The 25,787-nt window shown below is 43.0% G+C and overlaps 2 protein-coding genes across 11 annotated transcripts; both read left to right on the forward strand.

Moving 5' to 3' along the window:
* Nucleotides 1-746: 746 nt before the first annotated feature.
* Nucleotides 747-21,917, forward strand: LOC134873498 (AP2-associated protein kinase 1-like). Of its 10 annotated transcripts, XM_063897153.1 has the most exons (21): nucleotides 747-1,557; nucleotides 5,221-5,339; nucleotides 5,858-5,966; nucleotides 6,523-6,665; nucleotides 6,809-6,930; nucleotides 7,020-7,101; nucleotides 7,217-7,349; nucleotides 7,477-7,580; nucleotides 8,016-8,095; nucleotides 8,182-8,345; nucleotides 9,492-9,673; nucleotides 10,396-10,554; nucleotides 11,110-11,297; nucleotides 11,582-11,775; nucleotides 11,875-11,943; nucleotides 13,801-13,905; nucleotides 14,121-14,222; nucleotides 14,818-14,982; nucleotides 15,306-15,395; nucleotides 15,924-16,023; nucleotides 19,456-19,574. In XM_063897153.1, exons 1-20 carry the CDS (start codon nucleotides 1,398-1,400, stop codon nucleotides 16,016-16,018), a joined length of 2,565 nt encoding a protein of 854 aa, XP_063753223.1. In that variant the 5' UTR covers nucleotides 747-1,397; the 3' UTR covers nucleotides 16,019-16,023; nucleotides 19,456-19,574. The 10 variants fall into 10 exon arrangements, with proteins under 10 accessions (XP_063753223.1, XP_063753214.1, XP_063753215.1 ...); XM_063897144.1 differs by lacking the exon at nucleotides 15,924-16,023 and having other exon boundaries at nucleotides 19,456-21,917; XM_063897145.1 differs by lacking the exon at nucleotides 15,924-16,023 and having other exon boundaries at nucleotides 11,113-11,297; nucleotides 19,456-21,917.
* Nucleotides 21,918-22,518: 601 nt separating this feature from the next.
* med22 (mediator complex subunit 22) lies at nucleotides 22,519-25,787 on the forward strand. The gene is made up of 4 exons (XM_063896633.1): nucleotides 22,519-22,800; nucleotides 23,103-23,183; nucleotides 23,665-23,873; nucleotides 25,129-25,787. The coding sequence occupies exons 1-4, from the start codon at nucleotides 22,678-22,680 to the stop codon at nucleotides 25,319-25,321; spliced, it is 606 nt and encodes a 201-aa protein (XP_063752703.1). The 5' UTR covers nucleotides 22,519-22,677; the 3' UTR covers nucleotides 25,322-25,787.

Below are 25,787 nucleotides of genomic sequence, written 5' to 3' on the forward strand. Positions count from 1 at the left end.
GGTGTTTTATCAGAGATGTTTTATTTTGAAACTGTACAGAGTACATCATTATGTCCTGATATTCTCTGAGTGGCTAGATTGGGTGGCCTGCTACCACCCTGAAGTGGAATGGGTCTGACAAATTGACTATTAACATATGACCAGAGGGCAGAGGTGGGAGAAGTATTCAGATCTTGTACTTGAGTAAAAGTCCTGCATTAAAAAGGTTACTCAAGTAAAAGTACACAAGTATTAGCATCCAAATATACTTAAAGTACCAAAAGTAAAATCATTTCAGACTAATATATATTATATATCTTGATTATAATTATTTATGCATTAATGTGTTTATCAAAGCTGGTAAAGGTGCAGCTAGTTTTATTACTTTGTATACTGCATGGTAGCTTGTGAATTTTACTCCAGTTGTAACTAAAGTCTGATTTTAGTGTTGATTAATCCAAATCTGTAAAGTAACTAATGTAAAGGTACACAATTATTGTAGTGGAGTAAAAGTACACGATTTACCTCTGAATTGTAGTGGAGTAGAAGTACAAAGCATAAAAAGTAAGTAAGTAAAGTACTAGTATCTCAAAATTGTACTTAAGTAAACTTGTACTCAGTTACTTTACACCTCTGCTATATTATACTATTTGGACCAGTAAGCATGTATTCGCAGGGGACTAGCGTAGACTGACAGGAAGTTGTTGTGACTCTGACCAATCACATGAAGAAAGGTCCAGCAGCGGAGTCCGCATTAGAGACTCTCCCCATAGCATCCTCTGTGTTTGTAGCTACGTTAGCTCTCTCATTAAGGTAGTGGATCAGCCTTCACACAGGCTGCTGGACGCACAAAAGCAGTGGAGGCTTGTAATTTTTTTTGTAACGCGATAAAGATTAAAAGGGCAGCAGATGAACTAAGGTATATTTCTGGTGGAAGATATAATCGGAGATGTGTAATAAGCTGCATTGGACACTTAGGACCTACCTGGCTTCCAGCCTATCAACTGACAGCTGTCACCGCACCTAGCTGCTGAGCTAGCTCTGTGCTAACAGCTAACAAGTGTTTTTTCGGGATAAATTAGCCAGCCAGTGCTACTCTCGGTTCAGAGAGGAAACGCGTTGACTTCCGCAAGGACGTTATATCGTATTATTTTCTCAACAGAATTTGACTCCGCCTGCTGTTCACACAATGAGTTAGCTAAGGTGCGTCTGACTGCAGTGTTTGGAATATTTCAGGTCCAGCTAAGTAAGCTAGCATCTAGCCTTGAAGCTAGCTTCCATTCAATTATTGAAAAACTGCTTAAGCGTTAACCCCAGCACTACACCGCAGTGGGACTGCTTCAATCCAGACTCAGTTGTTTTTTTTACGATACTAACACATTTTGGACTTGCTTTGAATAATTCGGGGTGGGGGGGAAATGAAGAAATTCTTTGACTCCCGTCGGGAGTTGGTGAGCTCCGGGCCTGGATCTGGAGCCGGTGGAGGAGGCGCTGGATCCGGCGGTGGAGGCAGCTTCATCGGACGGGTGTTCACCATTGGACGGTATCAAGTGACCGTGGATGAAATTGTCGCAGAAGGTGAACTATGTGGCTTTCTGTTGTGTGGATTACACCCATGTCACACAAACACGCTTATTTAGATAGGCTGCCCTGTACCACATTGTTTTGATTCAAGTAGCATTAGTTAAATGAGTGGGCCTGTTTTTTGGGGGGCTATGGCCCATATGATATGTAATATATGTTAATGCTGTCAAAGGCAATGGTCGTTCGTATTGGCACATTGCCATGACAGTTGTATTAATTGTGACCACCGAAGGAAACTCTTTAAATGCTCTTTCAGAATTTACTTTTGTGCCCTGACTTGACTTTCTTCTTTTGTTTAATGGCTCGTTTGAAAAAAAAGGTTTCACAACTAACGATTTAAATGTAGGAGGGGATGTGAATATAGTTGTCAGTTACACAGATTTTAATCTCTTTTAATTACAGCACATTTTAGCTCTAGGCTGGGAGAAACCCTAATTGTACAACTGGATTTTCTACTGTTTTGTCAAGGACCAATGCCGTGCTGACTCATCTGTCTTGATATTTACTGAGGGAGTGACGAATTACAAATGTATATATTAGAAGTTTTGATGTTGGATAGAAGGAGGGATAGGTTATCAGGATGTGCAGACACATAAAACCTGACCTCGTGACAAGGTGGGACTTTCATAACATACCTGGGGCCTGCACTTATCGGTCTGAAAACAGTGTTTATTAGCTGTAGGTTAATCCCAATCATTGGGCTGAAGGCCGAGAAATGTTTTGCTAGAAACTGGTCTTAACCAGAACATAGTTAAACAAGCTTATTGATTTGGGGGGAACAAGTTTCCTATGGTCATTTTCCTTTGCAATGAGAGTCTGCCATGCCCTGTTGGCGGAGTGGCTGTTACTGAATAATAGATGAAAGAAGACTGATTAATTCATCAGGACTATAGATGGGCCCTTTCTGTTTGGCCACATCTTACCTTTATGAATATGTTTGGCATTCAACCGCAGTTATACCCCTGCATTGACATGCCAGTGGAAACATTTAGTGGAATGTGTTTATTTCTGTGAGTGCATCCGAGTTTACTTCATCATCACTTCTGGTAATAACTTTGGACCTGCTGCAGACATTGACTCGAGAGAGGCACCATTCAGATTGGTAATTGTTAGGCCTCATCAACAAAATGTTGCATGGACCGAGAAAGATACTATGTCTAATTCCCTAAAACGATAGATCCTTTCACAAAATCCTAGTTGGAATGTGGACCTACTGCTTGCAATGGCACTACCCCCTCTAGTGTCACAAAGTCTATTTGTTCAGATGGTTTTGGTTGAAGTCTGGGCTATTAATTTCAGTTGGCTTCATTTGGATATTGTGTCCACTCCCTTTGTTGTTATTGTTAAACTGTGTGGCCTTTAGCTGAAATGAAAACACTTCACAATATACAGACAAAAGCAGTCAGTGGAACACATTGAAGCTTCAGGGCTAAAGGTTTGTTTGGAATCTCATTATTGATGTCCTTTTTTTAGCCATTTGGGCAGCTGTCTGTAATTTGTCCTCACAGGACTTTCTAAGAGACAGCTTTCTGTCTTTATCAACAAGGTGTGTTTATCTTCTGTCCAGATAGAGTTACTTACTCCTGGTAACATTAGCCCTGTTCTGGAAATGTCACATGTTGCATTGAATCAGTGTCGCCCCAGTTCCTGCTATTAGAAAACATCACAGAGCTTTCTAAAGTCATTCCCTTATTTGTACCAGCTTTCTATGCAGAAACTCTCTAACCAAGACTCAAAAGATCAATGCTAATTTAGTCTCAGTAGATGAGACTGTGTCTGGTATTCCTTGCTGTCACGGCGGGGTCATGTAACCCTGCAGCCAGCATGTTTGTAAACAACATAGTAGTTGTAAGGAAATGTGACCTGGTTTTATAACTTGCATTACACTGATGAGAAGTCCTAACAGGACACTTTTACCATTTTCTCTGCTTTTCATAGCAGTGCCTTTTAAGGTGTACATTTGTGTGCATCTGCTTGAGCATGGATACAGCTAGAGGGGTTTAATCCTTAAAGTCAGTTATGTCACGAGGCAGTGGCTATTTGTAGTTTCTACTTACAACCGTTTGCTCACACTGTCTACTGAGATTGAAGACCACTGTTGCTAAAAACGTTACTTAAGAAGGCTGCTAATCCTTTTTCATTTCCTACCGGCATTTCAGATTAGGCTGTGAAAGCCAACCGTCTGAACTGTGACGTACCACACACATGCGTGTTTCATGTGTTCATCATGACGTCTCTTTATTTGAATTCACGATAGGCTCTCTATTAGTCTGTCCTCATTGAAACCCATGTTCTGGAGCACAGTTCTCTGTGTCTTAATAACTCTTAATTACTCAACCAAGTGCTCGGACACTAACATGTCCGTTGGTGCAGCACCGTGTCATTTTTGCACTTCATTGGGAAATTTCCAGTATTGAATTCATAGCTGATGACATAAGTGACATTTTGAGGTGTGTTATCATCCATGCTGACCCAGCTCCACCCTGTCCCAAACATGACCTAACACTGAACCAACAAGATTTATTGTAGTCTGAGGATTATTGGATTAAATGAATCATTTCGGCACGCCTGTTAAAACTGTTTTATGTGAGATTTTGCTGACTCCATCGTCTTTTTGTACTGCATGCATGTCTTTCATGACACGGCTCACAGTCCCAAGGCAGACCTTATCAAACGTCATCCAGACCATTCACATGGAGCTCCTATTGGCTTAGTGATGCAAGCTGGATGAGTCAGCCCAGTGCATGGCATTAACACAAGCTGTGAACAGAAGAGCTGCACTAACACAACAACCTGCTACATAAAAAGAAGAGATAACGAAATGCAAGCGGAGGCCAGTTCATATCTGGAATCCAGTGAAGACAATAGATTATCCCATAGTTTACATTCCACTGTTGCGCAGTATCTGTAGAAAAACAGGCAATGCAGGCTTCAGCGGTGAATGCCTTTCTCATTGTGACTTGGGTATAGTGATTCATATCTGTTGAAATATATTCATGTGTGTGGTTGCTGTTGGTTTGAGTTGCTAAGGATACATACAGCTGTCATGTAGTTTTCCCCTGTGTCAGCATCACTGCGAGCGAAGGTAGGATGACGGATCCTCACTTCCTGTATCCTCTGTCAGTTGTGTCTTCTTCTTGCGTCATTCCCTTCAGCGCTACTGCTGACTCATACGGTGCTGTACACCTCTTGCACCAATCATTTATTCCTCACAGTTTTCTTCCATTATTCACTCTTTACCAACGTTAGCAGTATTATAACATATATGTCTTTGAATCCATTTCCTTGATTCTATTAATCAGCCCCATTAGCTGCCAGGATCAAAAGCTGTCAGGGTTAGACAGAGTACTGGCGGACCTTTTAAGACACTCATACATGTAGCTGTCAGAATCAGTATGTCATACAATACTTGTACTGGAGTCCTTTTTATTATGTACACTTTTGGAGAACTACAGAACTTCGGTAAATGATCGTAGTAATAATTTAAAACCAGTTTCACTTCACAAACTATGTCCCCATGTATGTAGTTGCTCCTCTTATAGCCAATAGGACCTTTTTACGATAGTTATTCCAGATTACAGTGTATTTAGTTGGTGCTTTTCCTCAGCATGTCTTTGTTCTAATTTCTCCTTCTCTTTTTCCTTCATTCGTCTGCAGGAGGTTTTGCCATAGTTTTTCTGGTGCGGACTCATCAAGGCGTACGTTGTGCACTCAAACGGATGTACGTCAACAACGAACATGATCTGCAAGTCTGTCAACTTGAGATTCAGATTATGGTGAGTAATACAGCAAACCACATTTTTCTTTTTAGGCACTACTTGGAGATGGTTATGTAGGAGCAGATTTATTGTGCATTCATGTTAACCTGTTATAGATTCAAAGTAGTATAACACAAACGTATACAGAGTATCCATTGAAATACGGTGTGGTCTGAACGTGACCAAGCCCTGAATGCTTTCAGTCCGATGTCTGAAACAACTCTTTGACTCTGGAATAGTGATAGTGACAGAGTTCAAGGGTTGTCTTGTAATAAATGCAATCTTGCCTGTTTATTTCCTCAGTGCAGACCTTACTGTAAGTCAAACTAACTCAGTTCCTGCAGCCACACCCCGGGTGGCATGACTATTTATGATGGTTATCACTCTGGCGTCCGGACCTTTGGCAGAGAATCAGCAACTTAAAAATAGATGAAATATCTACAAACATGGGTGTTTTCTTTGTTGTTTATCAACCCAAATGTCTCAGGCCTGCAGAATGTATGATTATGTTCTATCCCCATTGTTTGTTTACACAGAGGGACCTAGTGGGCAACAAAAACATCGTTGGTTTCCTGGACTCCAGCATAACAGCAGTCGGAGCTGGCGATGTTTGGGAAGTCCTAATCTTAATGGACTTCTGTCGAGGTAAATAGACCCCCCCCCCCATGTCTTTCTGTCTCTATTGAACTCAAAGCTCCATTACTCTCAGCTTCACACAGAATCCTTTTCAGTTCGATGCAAATCCTCAGCTGTCTATGGTCAATAGAACTTCTGTTTGATTCAATACCCAGCTGAGTGGTGTTATTTATAGAAAGTTGAAGTATTAATATCACCATCTAGTTTACGAATCCAATATGTCTTATAAATATATTCCATTCAAACAAACTTCCCATAAAACCAAATGTTAATGCAGTGTTGAATGAACTATTTACAGTATTAAACAATTCTTTCATCTTCTTTTCAGTTTTAAATGATCAAATTTGTGGCCGTGTTGAAAGGAAATGTACAGATACGGTGTTTTATTTTTTAGATATATATACCTCTTATGCCAGACCTTGTCATAAGAATCTATTGAAAAAGGAAGGTGATTCTCACCAAGTCAAATGGAAAGAAAAATTGCAAAATGTAGTAGCTTTGAAATATAAAATGACACCTGAAAGTGATACGTTAGACCCTAGTTGACTGTATCTGTTACGTGCAGGTGGGCAGGTGGTTAACCTCATGAACCAGCGGCTGCAGACAGGCTTCACTGAGCCCGAGGTGCTACAGGTGTTTTGTGACACGTGCGAGGCGGTCGCTCGTCTCCACCAGTGCAATACTCCAATCGTACATCGAGATCTAAAGGCAAGTCTCATCCACTTTATAAGCTGCTTCTCACAGAGTAAGGATAGCTAATTGGTCGTTATTTTTAAGAAATGTAATATGTCGTTGATGTCTCTTCATGTCCTATCCGTTCTGACGGGTCTCTCTTTGTCCTGTTCATGTAGGTGGAAAATATCCTTCTGCACGACCGGGGACACTATGTGCTCTGTGACTTTGGAAGTGCCACCAATCGCTTCCAAAACCCTCAGACAGAGGGGGTGCCGGTGGTGGAGGAGGAAATCAAAAAGTGAGTTTTCTTAGCTCTTAACTCCATCCAACTCCACTACCATCCTTTCTCTGATAAAAATACTAATCTCATTGCTGTCTTCAAACCAGGTACACTACTCTGTCATACCGCGCTCCAGAGATGGTCAACCTCTACGGGGGAATGATTATCACCACAAAGGCTGACATTTGGGTGAGAAAGCTGTGTTTATCCTCTATTATGATGAGTGTATGCTCATATTATTTCACCATGACAGTGACATGTGACCTCATTTACATAAAGGAACTTGATTTTCTTGTCTGTACAGGCCATGGGTTGTCTACTCTACAAGCTTTGCTACTTCACGGTTCCTTTTGGGGAGAGCCAGGTGGCTATCTGTGATGGAAGTTTCACTATACCAGACAACTCCCGCTATTCCCACGACATGCACTGTCTCATCAGTGAGTAACCTTGTTGGTCACAATACACACACGGCCCTACTTTCAGCATTTGCATCCTGTATATGTGCATAGTCTTGGTGCATGTTCTAATGTGTCTGAATGTAAATTAACATGCTTTGTTTCTCAGGATACATGCTGGAACCTGACCCAGATAAGAGACCAGACATCTACCAAATATCCTACTTTGCCTTTAAACTGGCACGACGAGAGTGTCCAGTCCCAAATGTAAATGTAAGTAACCGCAGCAAGAGCAATGCCAGGAATTTGAGATGAGACTATGCTGTAGGGTTAGTGTTAAACATTTACAGACAACTCTTTTTAAGAACAATGGAGGACTTCTTAGCTATCTGGCGTAAAGTGTTTTCCGTGTCCTTGCTGCTTTCTAAAGGAAAGCCATGTAGGAAATCATTATGTTAAAGGGGAGTGATGCTTTCTATCTTTTGCCCGTTGGCTGCCATCCATCTTTCAAGGCCATTTTTCAAAGTATTTCAAAGTAACTCATCAATGTCAGCCAAACTCTAAACCTTTAAATGTTATTAAAGCTGGCAGTAATGGTGGAGGTTTCAAAACTGGGTTGTATCTTCATTATACCCCGGTTTTACAATCTGATGTGTGTGATGTGATGACCCTCGATTTAATGAAAATTGCTAATCCTCTTACCCTTAGAATTCCCCTATCCCTGCAAAACTTCCCGAGCCCATCAGAGCCAGTGAAGCAGTGGCCAAAAAGAGTCATACCAAAGCCAGGTGACTAGCAAAGCAATTGAGTGTTGTCATTGTAAAAAAAAAATGACATCTTCATTATTTGTGACGTTTCTCTTCTCCTCCATCAGGCTCACAGACCCCACTCCTACCTTGGAAACCTCAATCGCTCCTCGCCAGCGGCCCAAAGCTGGCCAGGCTCAGCCCCAGCCCATATCAGGCATCCTCCCCATCCAGCCAGCGCTCACCCCCCGCAAGAGACCCAATGTGGCAGCTGGAGCCCCCCAGCCCATGGGTATGAGCCGCTCTGATATGCCTCTGTGTGTCATCATTCATACTAAAGGGCCTTGTGTTAATGGAGACAGTTATCCCTGACTCACTGCGACATCTTGTATTGAACTCAGCATATTAATCTGCTCGTTCCTATTAAGGGCTTGTATTCCCAGTGGTTCAATTAGCTCGTTTTAATTAACTTTTTATGAAGCGATTGACATTCACACGTTGGCATATCCATCTGTGTCACACTCACAGAGACAGAACAGACGGTGGAGTCAGGTCGCATTAGTTACTGAAGCACTCTTTATGTGCAGTTCTGAATCACCCACTTGCTGCTTCTGAAAGGAAAGTGTTTTATGCTTAAAGAATGTGTGATTTGTGACGTTGTTGAGTATTATTTTCTTTTTGTTTATAGATAAAAGAAGACATTTGACATGGACAGTTGTATCTCTGGTTGATTTAATCAAGGGGTTTACATATTTTAGAAAAATTAGATTTTGGCATATTACAGTATGCTATTTATTCAATGAAACTTGAGAGATTTTTCTCCATGCTGGCTCTAACCCAACTTCAACTTTGCCTGCTTCTCTTTTCTCAAAGCAAAGACTGTGGCATTTCTACATATGCTAGGACTTCAGGTTATTTTTAGTTTGTCCCATCGCCAACAGTCATGGACCCTTCCTCAGTCATCATTTTTGTTGTTGTTGTACTTTTTCTTCTAACGGTTATTTAAATACTTTCTTATTGGAGAGTCTTTTCTTTTTTTTCAAGATTGTTTTGGGCAACCAGTGCCTTTCATATAGTGCAGTTTGAGAATTAGGGAGACAGAGGGGAAGACGTGCGGCAAAGGGACTCGGATTCGAACCTGGGTCCCCCGCATGGCGATCAAACCCCAGTATATGGCCGCCAGCTCTACCAACTGAGCTATACGACGGCCTGGAGAGTCATTTTTGACATTTAAAGAGGCCTACTAAAACACAAAGACTTCTACATGGACACAGATTCACTCTCGAATCCCCTTTTATGTTTACATGTCAGGTGTTTGTGTACTAGACATTGGATGAACATGATTCATCAGGGCACCAGATAAAGAGTTACATCTTTAAAAAAAACTTAGTAGATAGTGCTACGTTATTCTCACTCTTCTTTTTCTCATCCTTTCCAGGTGTTGGTATCAATGTCCCGCCTACAGCTGTAGCCGCTGTCCAAGCCGCTCAACAAACTCCTGCTGCACCTCAGCCAGCTCAGACCGCCAACATGCAGCCGCAGGCGACACCTCAGCATCAGCAGCTCCTCATGAAGCAACAGCAAGCCACGGCCTTCCTCAGCCCACAGAGCAACCAGCAGGTAGGCATCCTGGCAGGACGGGAGGGTAAATACACTCCAATGGCCAATTGGCTGCAATGAGTGTTAAAACATCTCACAGGGATACTGATGGACGGTGTGTGCGGATGCTGACACATTCTCGAGCAAATTGGTCTTAATTCCAAACCAAACAGCATCCAAGGTTTTTGAGTAAATACTTTGTGGGTTACGTAGGAATAAATGTTCCTTTTTATTCAGAGAATATTGCTGCTTCCTGTAGCACATCCATGCTTGATTTATGCCTTTGTTTGAACACAGATGACTTACTGCCATAATGTTAAACATACAAACACATGCTGAAGGTGTGTATAGTTGCTTGACCATGCTATCTTTTTATCTGGTGGTTCAGACTGTAATATGTAGCTACAGGAATGGACATTGACACCTCTAATTTGCTGGCATGTTACTGGTTCTCTTTAAAATGATTAGATTCATTAACAAACATTCAATTCTGTTTCCTGCTGGTGTTTTCAGACGGAATCTGTGCTTTAAGGGACAAAAACCTAAACGTATTGAATAAATCCCTCCTCACCCTCCCTTACCCAGTCTGTCCCTCCTTCTTGCTGATGTTATGTTTTAATTTCAATTGTCGAAAAGGTAGAAAATAAACCCTTTCCAGTATGCTAGGAAAGGCTTATCAAGTAACTATAAATGATGACAAACTGTGCCTCCCTCACGCTCTGCTGTGTGATATTCCTCTGTAGCATCAGCTGGCACAGAGCCTCCAGCAGCAGCAGCAGCACACTCCGTTCACCCTGCCGCAGTCCAAAGCTAAGCCTGTTCCTCCAGTTATTGAATCCACAGCTCCTCATCTGACCCCGATCCCTGAGTCCGCAGTGGTCGGTCCTGCAGCTGACCCAGAGGTTGTGGTAACATCCTTCTCCTGATGCCGTCTGCTGCTCTTTTAGGCCGGGGAGATGATTACCAGCCTGTTTCTATCACATCCTTACTCTTACTTTTCCTCTTCTGGGGCACAGGGAAGGCCAGCATGGTCTCATATGGAACATTTTGAATGTCTTTGTGGTGTGGCTAGAGAGGCTTTCATTAATGCTGTGATGGAAATACATCATTCAGTTTGTTTACAAATCACACGATAACCAAATCAGTAAGTGTTCCTTTAAATATCTAAACGGGGTTATTTGTGTTACTGTGTCCTCCTTCTCGATGTGTTCTGCCTTTACTCTCTGATAAGATGCATCTGTTTTCCTCTCTTTTTGTTGTGGTGGAGGTTTTTCCGAGGAATCTATAATCAGTCTTCTATTTCAGATGTTATTTTCCAGCCGATCTTGCTTGCTTGTATGTTTCGGGTCTGATTTGTTTGTTTTGTCTGAGTTTGCTAAACAGATTGAAGAACTGTTGGCTTCAAGGGTGTTTCATCTCATATCCCTCCATCTGTTTCTTTTTTACTCTGCCCATAGAAGGCTGGCCGGTTGATCCACAAAGTCGGCTCACTGACACCCCCCTCGTCGCCAAAGATGGCCCCCAAGAGCGGCCACAGACGCATATTGAGCGATGTCACTCACAGCGCCGTGTTCGGGGTCCCAGTCAGCAAGTCCACCCAGCTCCTGCAGGCAGCCGCAGCTGAGGCCAGCCTCAACAAGTCCAAGTGAGCAGAATGAAGCCCCTTCAGTGGTCTGAGGAGGATCTGTCCTTTCATTGCACTGATCGAGTGAGCTGAACGGAGGAATAGACAGTCCATTCATAGGACATGGAGGAGGATAAACAACCCTTTTACTTCCTAACGCGTCCAGCTTAGAATCACTCAATTGAGTCTTTAAATAGCTCCGCTCACTCTCTAGTGTTTGCATACATCAGTGCGCCACAGACCCAACAACCAGGATCCAATGTCTCTGTGCAGCATGTTTATGTTGACACCTCTGTGCCCTGCAGATCAGCCAGCACCACCCCCTCCGGCTCCCCCTGCTCGTCCCAGCAGAGTGTGTATCATCCAGGTGATGCTGACGCCAAATCCGCCCTGACTGCCCCCAACAATCAGCCCAGCTGGAACCCCTTTGGGGACGATAACTTCTCCAAGCTCACAGCCGAGGAGCTGCTCAACAAAGACTTTGCGAAGCTGGCAGAGAGTAAGTGCAGCTTGTTGACTGCTGACTTTCACCTGCTGCTACACTAAATATTAGTTTGGTTTCAAAATAATGGCCTCTTTGTTGTTTGCCTGTTCACAGCTGCTGCGCCGGGAGAGAAGGTCACAGGCTCCAGTGAAAATCTCATTTCCGGGATCAATGCTTTTCCAGGTAAGTCTTTGCCTTATTCTTGTCAGGATGCCGTCTCACTCAAGGCATCAAGGGGACATTTAGAGCGGTGGAATTCAGCCCCTATCCCTTTGTTATTACCTCTTGGTATTGCTGTCCTGGCGGATGTCTAGATTTGTCTTCTCTACCCCCGAGTCCCCACCTGCTGTCTTTGTTCTGTTGTTCATGCTTTTACTTTTCCTCATTTGTTCTTCTCCATCTTTATTCACTTTGCAATGTAAAGCTGAACGACCTGCAGACATCATGGTTGCAGGTTCAGCGTTGTTGACAGTCCTGGACCCTTTTAATCCCCTCTCCCTCTCTGACACCGCAGGTAAATTGACACAGAACGAGCCGTGCCTTCTGATATCCTCAGGCCGTATACTCTTAAATAAATATATCCCTAGAGCTTATGAGTGATTTCTTTTTATTTACTGAAGTAGTTTCCTGGATATCACACTTCCCGGGGGTCAGTTTGTGAGGGCTGGTTGTGCAGTTTGGATTTGTACACAGTGCTATCTAGCCGGCGGCCTCACAGTGGCTCCTTGTCAGCTGCCATGAATAGAGGCCGAGGCTTCAGCTCAGTCGCATCTCATTTGCAGATCTGTGCTTTGCTGTTGCCTGGTAACGCAAAGGACAAATTCACCTTTGTTAATTGGATTGCTTTACTGCTGGAGGAAGCTGCTTACCAGTGCAGCAAAGAACGGGAGAAAGTTAAGCATGCTGCCGTGTGAAAACAATGATCTCAGCATTTAGTCCTTTTGGAAGTGCTTTCTTCTCAGCTGTGCAACCTCTTTGTATTTACTGTTTGAAGAAAACTGAGAGGATAGAAATGCTGAGGCTATTACATCAACAGGGTGCGGTTAATCTTCTCCAACCAGACTAAGCTGGATGCACACGAGCACACAGTCTGACTCCTGCTGATGCAGCAGACCGGGGTTACAATAACGACTCTCTGGAATAATTAAATAAATAAAGCATATTTTACAGAATTTTTATATAAATATGTTTCATATTGACTTCACTGACTGTAACTGAGTGAGCTTTAAGGATTTCTAAAAGATTTTCATCAGTGTTGGCGTCTTTCCAATAGTGAAGGGGGCAAAGGGTCACATCTGCTGTGCCATTATCTGAGCCAACACATTCCTTGACCAATCCCCGTCCCCCGTCCCCCTCCACCACCACATTTTGTCCCATAGCAGTTTCCTGTAAGTATCACCTGCGAGGAGAAGCCAGGCTTTTATCATGTCGTGCATGGACTGTATTTCAGAGTGATTCCTTCACTAGATGCATATATTAATATGAGAGCGTCACGTGACAGCAACCGTCCAGAAAATGAGTCGGGAGGGTTTGCATGTGGACGCTGACGTGGTAATCTAAGACCGATGTGAAGAAACTCACTGAATGCCGCGGCGTGTTTTGTATAACTACGTGTTTGGTGTTGAAGTTCTTACTGCAGTGAACATTTCTCTTCTTTCTTTGCACCGTACCTTTATTCTGACTGGGATCTCACAGGGCTTGGAGTGTGTGGCTGTGGACGGCAGATCTTAAAAACTAACAAACAAAACAATAATTGGATCGTTGCATTATGGGTTTCACGTAACTCTTCAAAGGACCTTTAGATGAACTCTTTCCTGTCATTATCCTACCATGTTTGTTTTTTTTGTGCCTCCTAACCAGAATCATTCCGTAACAATGTAGGCCATTAATTCTCATTCTGTAACATGCTCCCACATTACCAGAGTTTCCTATGTCTTTAGTTATTTCACTCCATGCTAAATCCTTTCTCATGGCCTCTCTCTCTCCTGCCTTCTGTCCTGTCCATCATGTCTCTCTGCCTCTCCTCTCTGGCCCTCACAGAGAAGCTGATTGAGGGACTGAAGTCCCCTGAAACCTCTCTGCTGCTCACCGACCTCCTAACCCCGGCTAACCCCTTCAGTAGTTATTCAGAGAGCTCCATCAATGGTACTAGTGCTGTTTTTGTCCCAGGCCTTGCCATTTAAATTCCCAGAATGCTCTGCATGTGTCTTCCTTCTCCTCTTTCACTCACCTGGTCATATCGGTCGGTATTCCCACTGGAGAATGAAGTAAAGACGGCCTCACGTTTATTCCTAATCTTATCTTTAACATCACTAATGTCTTTTGTTCTGCTGTCTTTCCCACTTGCTGTCTCCCTGTAGTGAAATCAGAGGTGTGTGTGGATTCACTGATTCCTGGGTTGGAAGCCCCCCAGGCCCAGAGACTCTCAGGCCAGCCCGAGCTCATCCCCTCCAGCATGCCAGGTTAGCGTCCTGGACCCAAAAGATGTTGTATTGTTTGCAGCAATCTCGCATAATTGTTTCCAGCCTTGGTCATTATCTCCTTGTCACTTGTTGATATCATCCCCAAGGTTTGTTTTCGACCTTGTTAACTTTGTACAGCTGCAGTCACTTCCACATAAACTCATTTTCCATTGTGTTGACAAAAACACAGCAACAACCAACAGTTTACGGCTCTTTGAAAATGTCAGCACGGCACTTAAGCAACTGGAACAGTTGCTTTATCTCGGTTTCCTCGGGTGTGAAGCCATCCACTGAATGAGAACATGTAACATTGGATTTATTATCTATGCTGATCTTGCCCATAATCCCCCACAGTCCACATTCTGCTGTAAGGATCAATATTAGCTGTGGCAAACTGTAGTTTCTACTGCCGAGTGTATCTCCTGCACCTGGCCGCATCTTTTATTATGGGATTCCCACCAAGTCTTTCCCTTGACAGTGATGATTACATGCTGTCACAGATAAACAATGTACTGGCTTAACCAAATGCTTTTTCCGCCGCTCTTCAAGCTAATTATTCTGACTGTCCATCTGGCTTTGCTTCATCCTATCTCAGACTCTCTCACTGGGGAGGACTCTCTGCTGGGCTGTGATCTGTTATCTCATGCTACTCCTCACGGAAACCAGTGTGTTTCCGCTCTCCCATCCTCCTCCTCCTCATGCTCCTCGGCTCTTCCTGGATCCTGTCTGGAGGAGCTGCCGGCAGTTCAGACAGCTTCTGGTAAGAACAGCTATTTGCAGCACCCCTCACCGGCCAGTGGAACAATCACTAACTACAGACCCTTCCAAAAAAAGAGGGCCTTTTCAAATCTGATTTGAGAATTAGGCACATTTAAATGACAGCCTCACAGACCCTTGACTCGTGTAAAAAAGCCAAAGCCTCCTGAAATGCATGGCTTTTAAATACTGTGCGTGCCCTGGCTTCATCTATTTTTAATCTACTTGCATCTACCTCCTTTTCTTTTTGGTTTTTCCTTTTGGCTGAGTTAACTTCTTTTCCTCCCTCCCTCCACCATTCCTCCACTTCCTCTTCCTTCACCGCAGACTCTGCTTTCCTCATGTCGTGTGGGGAGAAGGGCAATGGCGACGAGTTTGACCCTATTCCCGTGCTCATCTCCAAAAACTCAAACCAAGGTAAGGTTAACAGAGATCCCGAGATGAGCACTCACACCTGCTGAAGCCCAGGCTCTGAGCCGTAGAGATGAACCCCCCCCCCCCCCCCCCTTCAGTTTGAGTAGTTCCTTCCTGTGACAGCTCTCACATCCTTTATTCCTGATGTTATCCTGCCAGTGATGCTCCGCCCTGCAGGTGTTTGGCTCTTTTGTAGCGTATCTTAAAAGTCTCCTCATGTAACAATCCCCTTACTCTCCCCCTGTAATGATGCAGCTGTGTAAAGATTACCCCGGCTCACTCTTTGCCTGTTTCTCTTTCTCTTTCTGCCCCCCACCCCCCCCGATCATGCATCTCTCTGCTCTGCCATCATTTCCCCCCTTCCATCTCCATCAACTCTTAATTTTCTCCATGCCATCTCTGTTAATATTACTTATTCTTTTGCTTGTTTTTTTCACAATCTCCCCCCTTCGGCTCTCCTTCCATATCCATCTCTTTATCTCTCTCTCTCTCTCTCTCTCTCTCTCTTTCTCTCTTTCTGGCACGTTCCAGGTGGCCACTCGCGCAGCAACAGTGGCAGTTCAGAGTCCAGCATCCCCAACTTGGCCCGATCCCTTCTGCTGGTGGATCAGCTCATCGACCTCTAGAGGGGGTGGGAGAGGTCGAAGGGGGCAGTGTGCAATCCTAACAAACAAACAGAGGCAGGGTAGAGGGGGGGTAGAGATGGGGAAGCCAATGCGTGTAGCACCTTTTATAAAGTGAAACAGAGGAGCCCGTTAATGAGCCTCCTCGGCCTCGACTCCACCTCTAGTCGCCTGATAGGCTGGCTTCATGTTTCTCTGCTGGCCCCGCACATTCCCACGCTGGTTTAAAAATCGTTTCATTAATGCCTGAGCATATCGTCTGCTTCTGCCCCCGGCGACACCATTGGTCTTCTCATGCTTTCCTCATATTCGCATTAATCTCCCCTCACTGCCATGGGGGATCAACATTCATCGTATGCACATTGTGTTCACTGTGTCCAGGGCCGAAGCTTTATTTAAACCAGCCACCTGCAGGCATGCTCATCTGTGTCGGGGGTCTGAGTAAAGAGCGAGGAGGCAAAACACTGCAGACCAACAGGATCATGTGATGCACCTCCCTGTAAAAACTATTGGTCATCCAGAGTGAACCAGTGAAAACTTAAACAGTCTGCAGCCTCTTAGGAAGTCAAATCTGTTTTACAATATGCTTTTATTCCAATATAGATCAGTAATCGTGTTACTGAAAGTGCAAATATATGCAGCGCTGCAGCTTCAGCACTACTGTATGTCGCCGCCTCTTCCTGGCTGTTAAGCAGAGTATTATTCCTCCTAAAGTTACCCCTGTAAATAAGTCTGTCAGCAGCTTGTGAAATAATTGTTTACATGGCTGATGAAGTGGGATCCAGTGCTATGGCAGGATGCCTTCTTGTTGTGCATAATTAACCTCCATTAATGATTTTATAATGACATCTTTTAGGGTAGGATAGTCGTAAATCACCATCATATCTTCGACCGATTGTCAAGATAAGCACAGCGGAAACAACAAAGGGAAATGATTTACGAGCCAGGCCAAAGCTAAAGGACAGACTTTATAATTATGCTCTGTAATGCCATGTGTCAAACTGCTCTCAGGTCAGTGAGGACGAGCAGGTTTTAGCAACATAACACAGAGGGAGGAAGATAATATTGTGTAGGTATTGTGCTAACAAATGAGCTTTATATGAAAACCTCCCTTTCCTGTCCCCATCCTCTCTATCTCACACACACACACACACACACACACACACACACACACACACACACTACACTTCAAACATTTCTGTACATAAGACCCCTGTTTAAATGTATCGTCAGCACTGGTAAAAGTAGATTTTTTGTGTGTAATAATTAACGGCATTTCATCTCATGGTACGAATAAATGTGACTTTTATTGATGGCGCTCTAGAATGAATGTATGACCTGAGTACCATTATGTAAAATATATATAGATTTAAAAGATCTTTGTGTATAAAGCTGTATTTAAGAGCGCAGAGACCCTCTCTGTTCTCATGGCAAGCTTTTGTTTTAGAAATCATCATCGATACAAATGTGCTCATGACTTACCTGACTGGGTAGTATTTGGAACTACAAAACTGGTACTTATAAGATACTGTATATAACTTTTAGAGATTTTATTTAACAGACGGCAAAACCGAGCTCATGAGGGATTGACTTGCTGATATCTCTGGAGCGTTACATCACTTTTATTTGGCTAATGATCATAAGAAAGGCTAGTGTGACGTAACAAAAACAACAGTCAACATGCAAGTTAGATTTCATTTTGGCTCAGATTTAGCCACAGATGGCCAAATCGCCTTAATAGCAAACAAAAAAGTCAATTTCTCAGATATGCCCTCACACAAGCTTCACATGAAGGAGTTTTCCCCTCCCAACGGCACATATTGTAGAGGTTAGTCATAAAAAGTATGTAAGAATCAGCATGGGTAAATAAAACTGTGCTTCTCTTCTTTCCATCACATGTTTTTCAGTTAAGTCATTGGCATTTTTGTGGCTAATCTATGCAATCCTACAATAAGGCTTCATGTTTTTATCAGCCACGGCAGCGCTGTATACTGTAGAGCTCTCTCGCCTCGGCCGTAGACTTTGACTTGTGTTGCTGTGTGAAACAAAATGTACTTGTTGTGCTGGTTGGCTTGAAATGACTTTGGTTGGATAAAAGGTGTTTGACATGATTCGGCACATGTAAATATGTCGAAGCAGGACCATTGTGGAGTGTGTACTTCTCTATTTTTATGAATTAAGGTTCAAGAAGAGAGACTCTGAATAAAACGTGTCAATGTAAATGTAGTCTCTGTATGTCGGGTTTCTCTCGGTAAAGCAGAATATAGAAGCAAGGATGAAAACTGATTCTTCCTTTGCATGGTTTTAATTAGCAGGCCGATTATTTTCCTTCTAGAAACCACACTAGATTACATAAACTCCACTCTCGCTGGTATCCACTCAGGCCTTTTAGCTTTGATTTCAGTATTTAAACATTATTAAGTGTGTGGTGCAACTCTTAATGAAAGCATCACTGGCAATTCCTGCAGCTCCTATTTAGCTTTACTCCAATATTTAAAGGACTATTGAAGAGTTTTAAGGTGTTTTCCTACTCCTCTTTCTTGCCGTCCTCTTAAATCTTAGTTGTGCTGGGTTTCCTGGATATTGGTAGTCAAAATCACATAGCTGTTGTGATTCCAGGCTCGGTTTTTGAGGGATTGGGTCATTAGATTGTTTTCCTTTTGTGCTAGATTGTACCAAAGATAGGCCGTAGAGCCTATTGTACTGTGGGGAAACGTATGGCTTATTCCACACGAGCAGTCACTGTGTGTTGTTGTGGTTTCGCTACCCGTGAGAAGATCCTTAGGTCACTTTTCAGTTTGTCATCACTTGTAAAAAAAAAAAAAGGGCTGTTTGAAATAGAAGAGTGATGAAGGAAATCACCCAAAACAAAAAGCACAAACTGGTGTTTTCCTTTTAACGGCTGCCACTAACATCCTCCCAAGAGCTGCCAGCTAACTCTGCTGCCGACCCACTGAGGTAAGACTGATCTGTCTCTGCTCCTCTGTGCTAACCTGTCTGTCCCTCATACCTCTGTGAAGGCTCTGTGTCCTTGTTTCCACATAAATACTGACCCTCTGAGCTCCCTCTGCCCTAACACAATCAATTCTCACTAAAAAGCAACCCTAACTCCCCTAACACGAGGCACTGCTTCGACACTGAAGCTGTGCTGGAAACCTATTTGTGGAAACAAGGTGATGTGATGTCGCTGGCTAGTTGTTTGTCTCATGTGAGTTGTCCAGAGTAGATTGTGTTTTGTGCTGGTTTTCTCACTGTTGGGTCGTTCTTATTGATGCTTCAGTGGGTACAGATGTTACCTCGGTCAGAGAGAATAATGTGACTGAGGTTTGGTAGATAAATGAGCAGCTGGACCTCAGGTGGTAAAGCTGACAGCATTAATTATTTCCTGACATCTTTAGTCCATCTCTGATATGTTTTCTCTCTATCTGCTCTTGATACAGATGCTCCAGGTGAGAGTAATGGCTACTCTGTGCTTGGTGAGGGACCAGAAACTGAACCTCGAGATTTTCAAGCAAACCAGGGCTGTGTGCACTCCAGCGAGGACGAAGAGGAGGAGGAGGAAGAAGAAGAAGAAGACCATGAAGAAGAGCAGCAGGATGAGGAAGCCGTTGAGATTCACACAGCAGCTCTTGACTGCAGCGGCTCCAGGCCTCTGCTGATGGATTCAGACGACGAGGAAGAGCCGCAGTTAGAACTCCACCCGTCGCCGGACCCCAGCCCTGCACCAACACAACCACCTACCTTCCACCACCCCCCTCCAGGCACATTCGTTCAGAATCATGTTCATGACCCAGCGAAAGGAGCAGATGCTGCTGCAGATGTTTTCTCTAAAGCCCCTTTCCCCATCACGCAAGATGAATCAGCCGATGTGTTCGCCAACGCTCCGTTTCCACGCGCCTACGTTGCGGTGCCGCAGCCATTCGATGTGTTTGCTCAGGCTCCGTTCGGAAAAAGAAAGGAGGCTCTCCCCTCGTTTCCTCATGCTGTGACCCCCGATCCAGGAGCGCTGGGACAAGTTGCCCAACAGCCTTTCCGCCCACAAGCTCTGGCCAAATATTCCCGACACTTTGAGGGACCTGTGCCCCAGCAGCCAGTAGCAGCTCAGCGCGTCGTGTCTAACTTGGACCGGCAAGCCGCTGTGGCCTCGGTCCCTGTAGGACCTCTTCACTCATGGACCTCGGAAGTGGGCGCTGTGGATCCTTTCGTCTCTGCACCCTTTCCCTTCAAGGCCCCGCAAGAAAAGCCCTAAACGCACACTCAGAGGTCAGGGCACTCATCACTGAATTATGCAAACTGTATCAGGCGTACTGCATGCTGTCACCAGCGCTGCAGCTGGACTGCAGGCCTGCTGCTCCATGGGTCTCACTCTTAACTGGCTCCAATTAGTGATAGCGCATCTTTACACTTGAATGCTCTGAAAACTGACATCATGACATGACTCCTGCTCACTTTTTATTCCCTACCGCCTTTTGAGTTAATCCTTTTGGTACGTACATCTACACACACGGTGGTAAAGCATCTGATTGTTTTCTTGCCTACCTCAGTTTCTTTTTTTGTGTGTCAGCATTGAAACACCGCACAGAGAGGGGGGTTTGTAGATTGTTTGCACCGTGGGCGTTTTCATTTCCTGTGCGTTTGAGCTTCACTGTGAAACTATGATCTGATAACGCCTATTCCTCCATCGTACTAGCTCTCAAAAACATGTGAAATAGCTTGAATCAAACGATCATAACTTCAAAGGAAGCCCGGAAGAGGAAAAGACACAGTAAAGAAATGTGTAAACAACATAAATATGATTCCCGCAGGTTGTGGGCTGACAGTTTATGAGGTCGGTGCTGGATGAGGATGCAAAGATATACCATTTGATGATATGAAATGTAACTTTAATTTGATTCCAAAACTGTGTCCTGTTTATTATGTTTGTGGTCTCTGTCCTGTCTTATGGAAGTGGAATATCAGAGTTTCTCCATGTGTGTGTTATCGTGCAATGTTAGGCATAGCAAATACATAATAGTATGTTAGATAAATGTAGAAGACTCACTTTCTTTATTTCTACTCACTGTACAAGATAAAGCCTTACACTCTAACAGTACGTCCCTCCAAACAGCATTCATCACTTTTGCCTTTTGTGCCCTCCTTAAAAAAAAATGCTGCATTATCGTCATTTACCAAATACCTGGCGTACAGTCATGTCCATCTTTATTTTGCCGTCTGCAGTATGATATTGCACCAGTCACTTCTGAAATGCATCTCTATCAGGTGTACTAACCGGGATTGATCAACACCTGAAGTGAAAACTTTAAAAGACAAATGCTTTCCTGCAGTCACACACAGACACACACGCATCTACAGCACGTATGCTTTTTATTTCCAGTCAGGGATTGTATTTGTAGTATCTTGTGAGTGAGATCTTGAATGGTGGCTGATTGATGACATTCCTTTTGAACTTATTTCCATCTGGATGTTTTATTGTCTTTGTGCTCTGTAAAATCATGGACACTTCATGGGTTTCCACCATGGCACTTTTTAAGAAAGGGGATCCAACCTGTTTCAGCCCAAAGTTTAATTCATGTGTTCCTCTGTTGCAATGTAAGATCCTGTATTCTCTTTCTTTTTGAAGTGTACAATCTTTTTTTTAAATAATTGCTCATTTTTCTCACTCGCCTTGTATACATGAAGGTTGCACATAGTACCCGACACAGAGTCAGGGTTCCCTACAAAGGTGTTTTGATTGTAACACCGCTGTAAAATGTATTTCAACCCGTGTAGTATAGGAGGATTCAACAACTGACAGTTCTGTTGGACATCAAAAGCACTCGAAATACTTGTTATGCTGCACAGCCTGCCTTCGAAAACTATGTTGTATGTCATAAAAAAAACTATTAAATGAATGTAAATCTGATTTCTGCAGTGTTTGAGTCATTAGCCCTCCTTGTAACATTTGTGGATGTAATCAAGCACAAATACTAATAGTCTTGTACTTCGAGTTATACCTCCATTACACTTCATTTCCTTGTGTAAAATGATGTTCCAAATTGTCTAAATATATATGTTAACGCAATCGATACTTTAATAATAAAAATAATCCAACATTATAACATTACAGGCACTTTATAAGGGGACGTACAACTTTTTATACTTTTGCCAATTAAAACCTGTATGAAAGGGTTCATTTTCATTAGTTTATGTATTGCATCTTGTTATTCTAAAATAAATAAATAAAACTTCATGTAAAAGTAATGATATGAAACAAAAACACCATTACAGAAATTAAACCGATCAGTGGGTGTCCACTAGAGGGCGGTAGCATATAGGCACGCCGGAAGTGAGCTACCATTAAATATTCAGTAGAAGAAGAAGGGGCAAACGTAGTGGTTTTCTTTGAAAACAATTACCAAAAAAATGTTCGAAGTATGCATTAAGAGTAAGTAATAACTTTTACAGAACCTATAATAAAATATATTAATACTATATTTATAAAAACTGCGTAATGTGCACGTGTTCTCTCCCGTCTCGTGTCAAACAACGCGCCTTTCACGTTAGCTAGTTGCTCTCCTCAGTGATGTTTCATGTTTTTTATGAAATCTCGAACCCTGAATGGATTTCTGTAATATTGTAATGTGTTCAGGTAAGGCTGGCTGTGTTGCTTTGTCCTGAGCACGATGGCTAATCAGAGAGTGCTCCCTCAGAGCAAAGAGTCTCTGCTGCAGAACTACAACAAGAGACTGAAGGACGACATCAGGTCCATCCTGGACAACTTCACAGAGATCATCAAAACAGCAAAGGTACACAAAGTTTCGCTGCTGTCCAACACGTGTTTTATTTATGTACTTATTTATTTATCTAATATATATAAGCATGAGCCATACAACTTGTGTTGGATCTGCATGTCTCCTATTTCTGCCTTAACATTGTTCCTGTTTGCCCTGCCAACATTTACCTGGATCATATGTATTTTAAGTCATCATGCCTGAAACTCAAGGGAACGGGATCTGACAATGTCACATGTATGCATGCTATTGGATGAATTGAATCCTTGACATCTGTGAAGTATGGGATATTGTTCTCATATTGTGTCCTCCTGCAGATAGAGGATGAGACGCAGGTGTCCCGAGCAACCCAAGCGGAGCAGGACCATTATGAGATGCACGTCAGGGCTGCCAACATAGTGAGTATTGAGCAAAGCAACATTTTTCACAAAGTGCAACATATCCTTTTAAAACAAAGTGCTTTACATGGTTAAACAGGAACAACAATATGTCAGGACGGCAATGATAAAATCAGACAATTGCAAAAATACAAATTAAACGTAAAATACCCAATGGTAACATAAGGAAATCATTTTGAAAATATAGACCAGTTGGAAATCGAAAAATGTGCTCATATTGATTGATTTAGACCATGTGTTTTGAATTGTTACCATTTTTAAAAATGGAAACAGTGTGGACGGCTTATTAAGTACTCAGCCTGATGATATTGGTATTGGTTTTTGAAGTGTTTGAGATTTACACCAGAATTTCAAATAAAGTTTTGAGAAAAGAATGGGGGTTTAGTTGTTTGAAGTGAAATGTAGACTTTTAGGAATTTTCTAATTTACCCAGTCTAAAAAATATATATTTCATTTCCCCTCTTGTGTGTTTTTGCATCAGGTACGAGCGGGGGAGTCACTGATGAAGCTGGTGTCCGATCTGAAGCAGTTCCTGATCCTGAACGACTTTCCCTCTGTGAACGATGCCATCAGCCTGCAGAACCAGCACCTGCGCTCGCTGCAGGAGGAGTGCGACAAGAAACTCACCTCGCTCCGTGACGAGATCGCCATCGACCTGTATGAGCTAGAGGAAGAATATTACTCCTCCAGGTACAAGTAGTGCCCCCATCCCACCGCCCCTCTCTTGTCCCATGCCCGGCACCATACTGTCTCACCTTTACCATTCACTGCTGAGTCCCAGGGAGGGTTTCATTCTGCCAACATCAGAAACACCTTTCAGGTTGAATCTATCTCATCATCATCATATCCAAACAGTACCATTCATCATCTCAGATCTCTGTTGGGGGGTCGTTGTGACGGAGATCATCTCACTAAGGGGCTTTGGTATTGATTAGTAAGTGCCTTGACTTTTATTCTGATCTGACACGTGTCATAATTGGTCAAATAGAGAGGACGTGAGCATTAACGGGGTATGCAACTGAATATAATCGGTGTAAAAACGACTACATTTTGTGTATTTTTGAAAAGTTACTGCAGTTATTTGATGCTGCTTGGTAACAAGGATGAATGTCATAATCTAATGAATAAATCCTCAGTGTTGATCAACTGCTAAATTAAATTATAGGAGGGGATCAGCCTGTCAGTTCTCTGGTCTGCACCTTTAAATAGCGACATTGTTACCTAGATTCAGACACATGGGAGAGATGGTTTAGTGGATAAAGTAGAAAAGGCTTTGATTCTTGTATGTCATTTTTAAATCACGATTGGAATAGTGAAGGCAGATTTTAAGAACGGGCTTTGGTTGAATGATTGGTTTAGACTTTAAAATTACACACGACGGTTTGCTGTTATTTATTCGAGGTCAAATCTGAAGCTACTAAGAGTTTATTATTTCTGTAAAAGCAGATCCTAGTGATCCTTTAATCACTCTGTCCTTAAGTCTCAAGTTGTTACCATGCAAGCTGTGTCGATCACACATGCTGTGGTTGTACTTGTAGACCGATAATGATTAAGAAATAAAGTAGAGACAAAACACTGGAGTAGTTTGTCTTGTTTTCTGTGAGGAAAGTGTCTCTCAGTCCTGTTTGGAGCATGCTGGGTGTGGGCCTTCCTTCCTCACTGCACTCGCTCTGCTTTCCCCTCCATCAGCAACTAATCACACCTTTTTGCTGAATTTAAAATCATCCGTTGCTAAGTCACACCTCTAACTACTTTAATAAACAGCGGTTTTAAGGTCCAGTTTCCAGCGCTTCTGCACAACCTCCATGCTTCTACCGTCTGTGTGCCTTCTCATGTGCTCCTCTATGTGGGTGAATGTGCTTATTCTGACCTGCCGCTCTCGTCTGCTCCTCTCTTTCTGTGCTGCGCTGATTCTTTGCCTCCTACTGGTTTCCGCTCTGCAAAGCTACAGTCAGTGGGACAGCACTGATCTGCCGCTGTGTGAGGCGTACCGCCGGCAGGAGAGCTGGGCCTCCCCGGGCAGCAGCTGCAGCTCCACCCAGGGAGAGAGGGAGGACGTGGAGGCACCTCCGTCACAGGAGGCCAACCCACAGAACCACCTCAACGGACACGGGACGTCTTCTATAGAGAAACCATGAGGAGAATTACGGACTCTGAACTCATGTGGTCAACTTGTACTTTAGTGGTTTAGTTTAATTTAGTTTCCATACCACATTTCGAAGTAAAGTTGGATTATGTCTGCCACAGTAAGGTGTTATGGACTTCAATTTTGGATTGAACAGGTATTACAGTACAGGTATTACAGTGAAATAAACAAGAAAAATACCTGGGAATAGTTTTTAGTCAAAGTGTATCAGAAGTAATATTCCCCTCAGTTTCAATTTGTTTTTGAAATGAATATATCTGCATACTTTGGCTCATTTTCTTTTTATACAATACTGAGCTAGACAAAAAAATACAGACAACTTCAAGAACTGAGAGTGTACATTTACATCATTTAATAACCTTTTTTATATAGTGTTGACTTAGCTTAAGTATTGAATGTTCTTATGTCATGTTTTATTTCTTTAAGCACTGGTCACATTAAAGAACAACTTAACGCGT

This window comes from Eleginops maclovinus, chromosome 12 (genome assembly GCF_036324505.1).
Source record: "Eleginops maclovinus isolate JMC-PN-2008 ecotype Puerto Natales chromosome 12, JC_Emac_rtc_rv5, whole genome shotgun sequence".
NCBI classification, from domain to species: domain Eukaryota; kingdom Metazoa; phylum Chordata; class Actinopteri; order Perciformes; family Eleginopidae; genus Eleginops; species Eleginops maclovinus.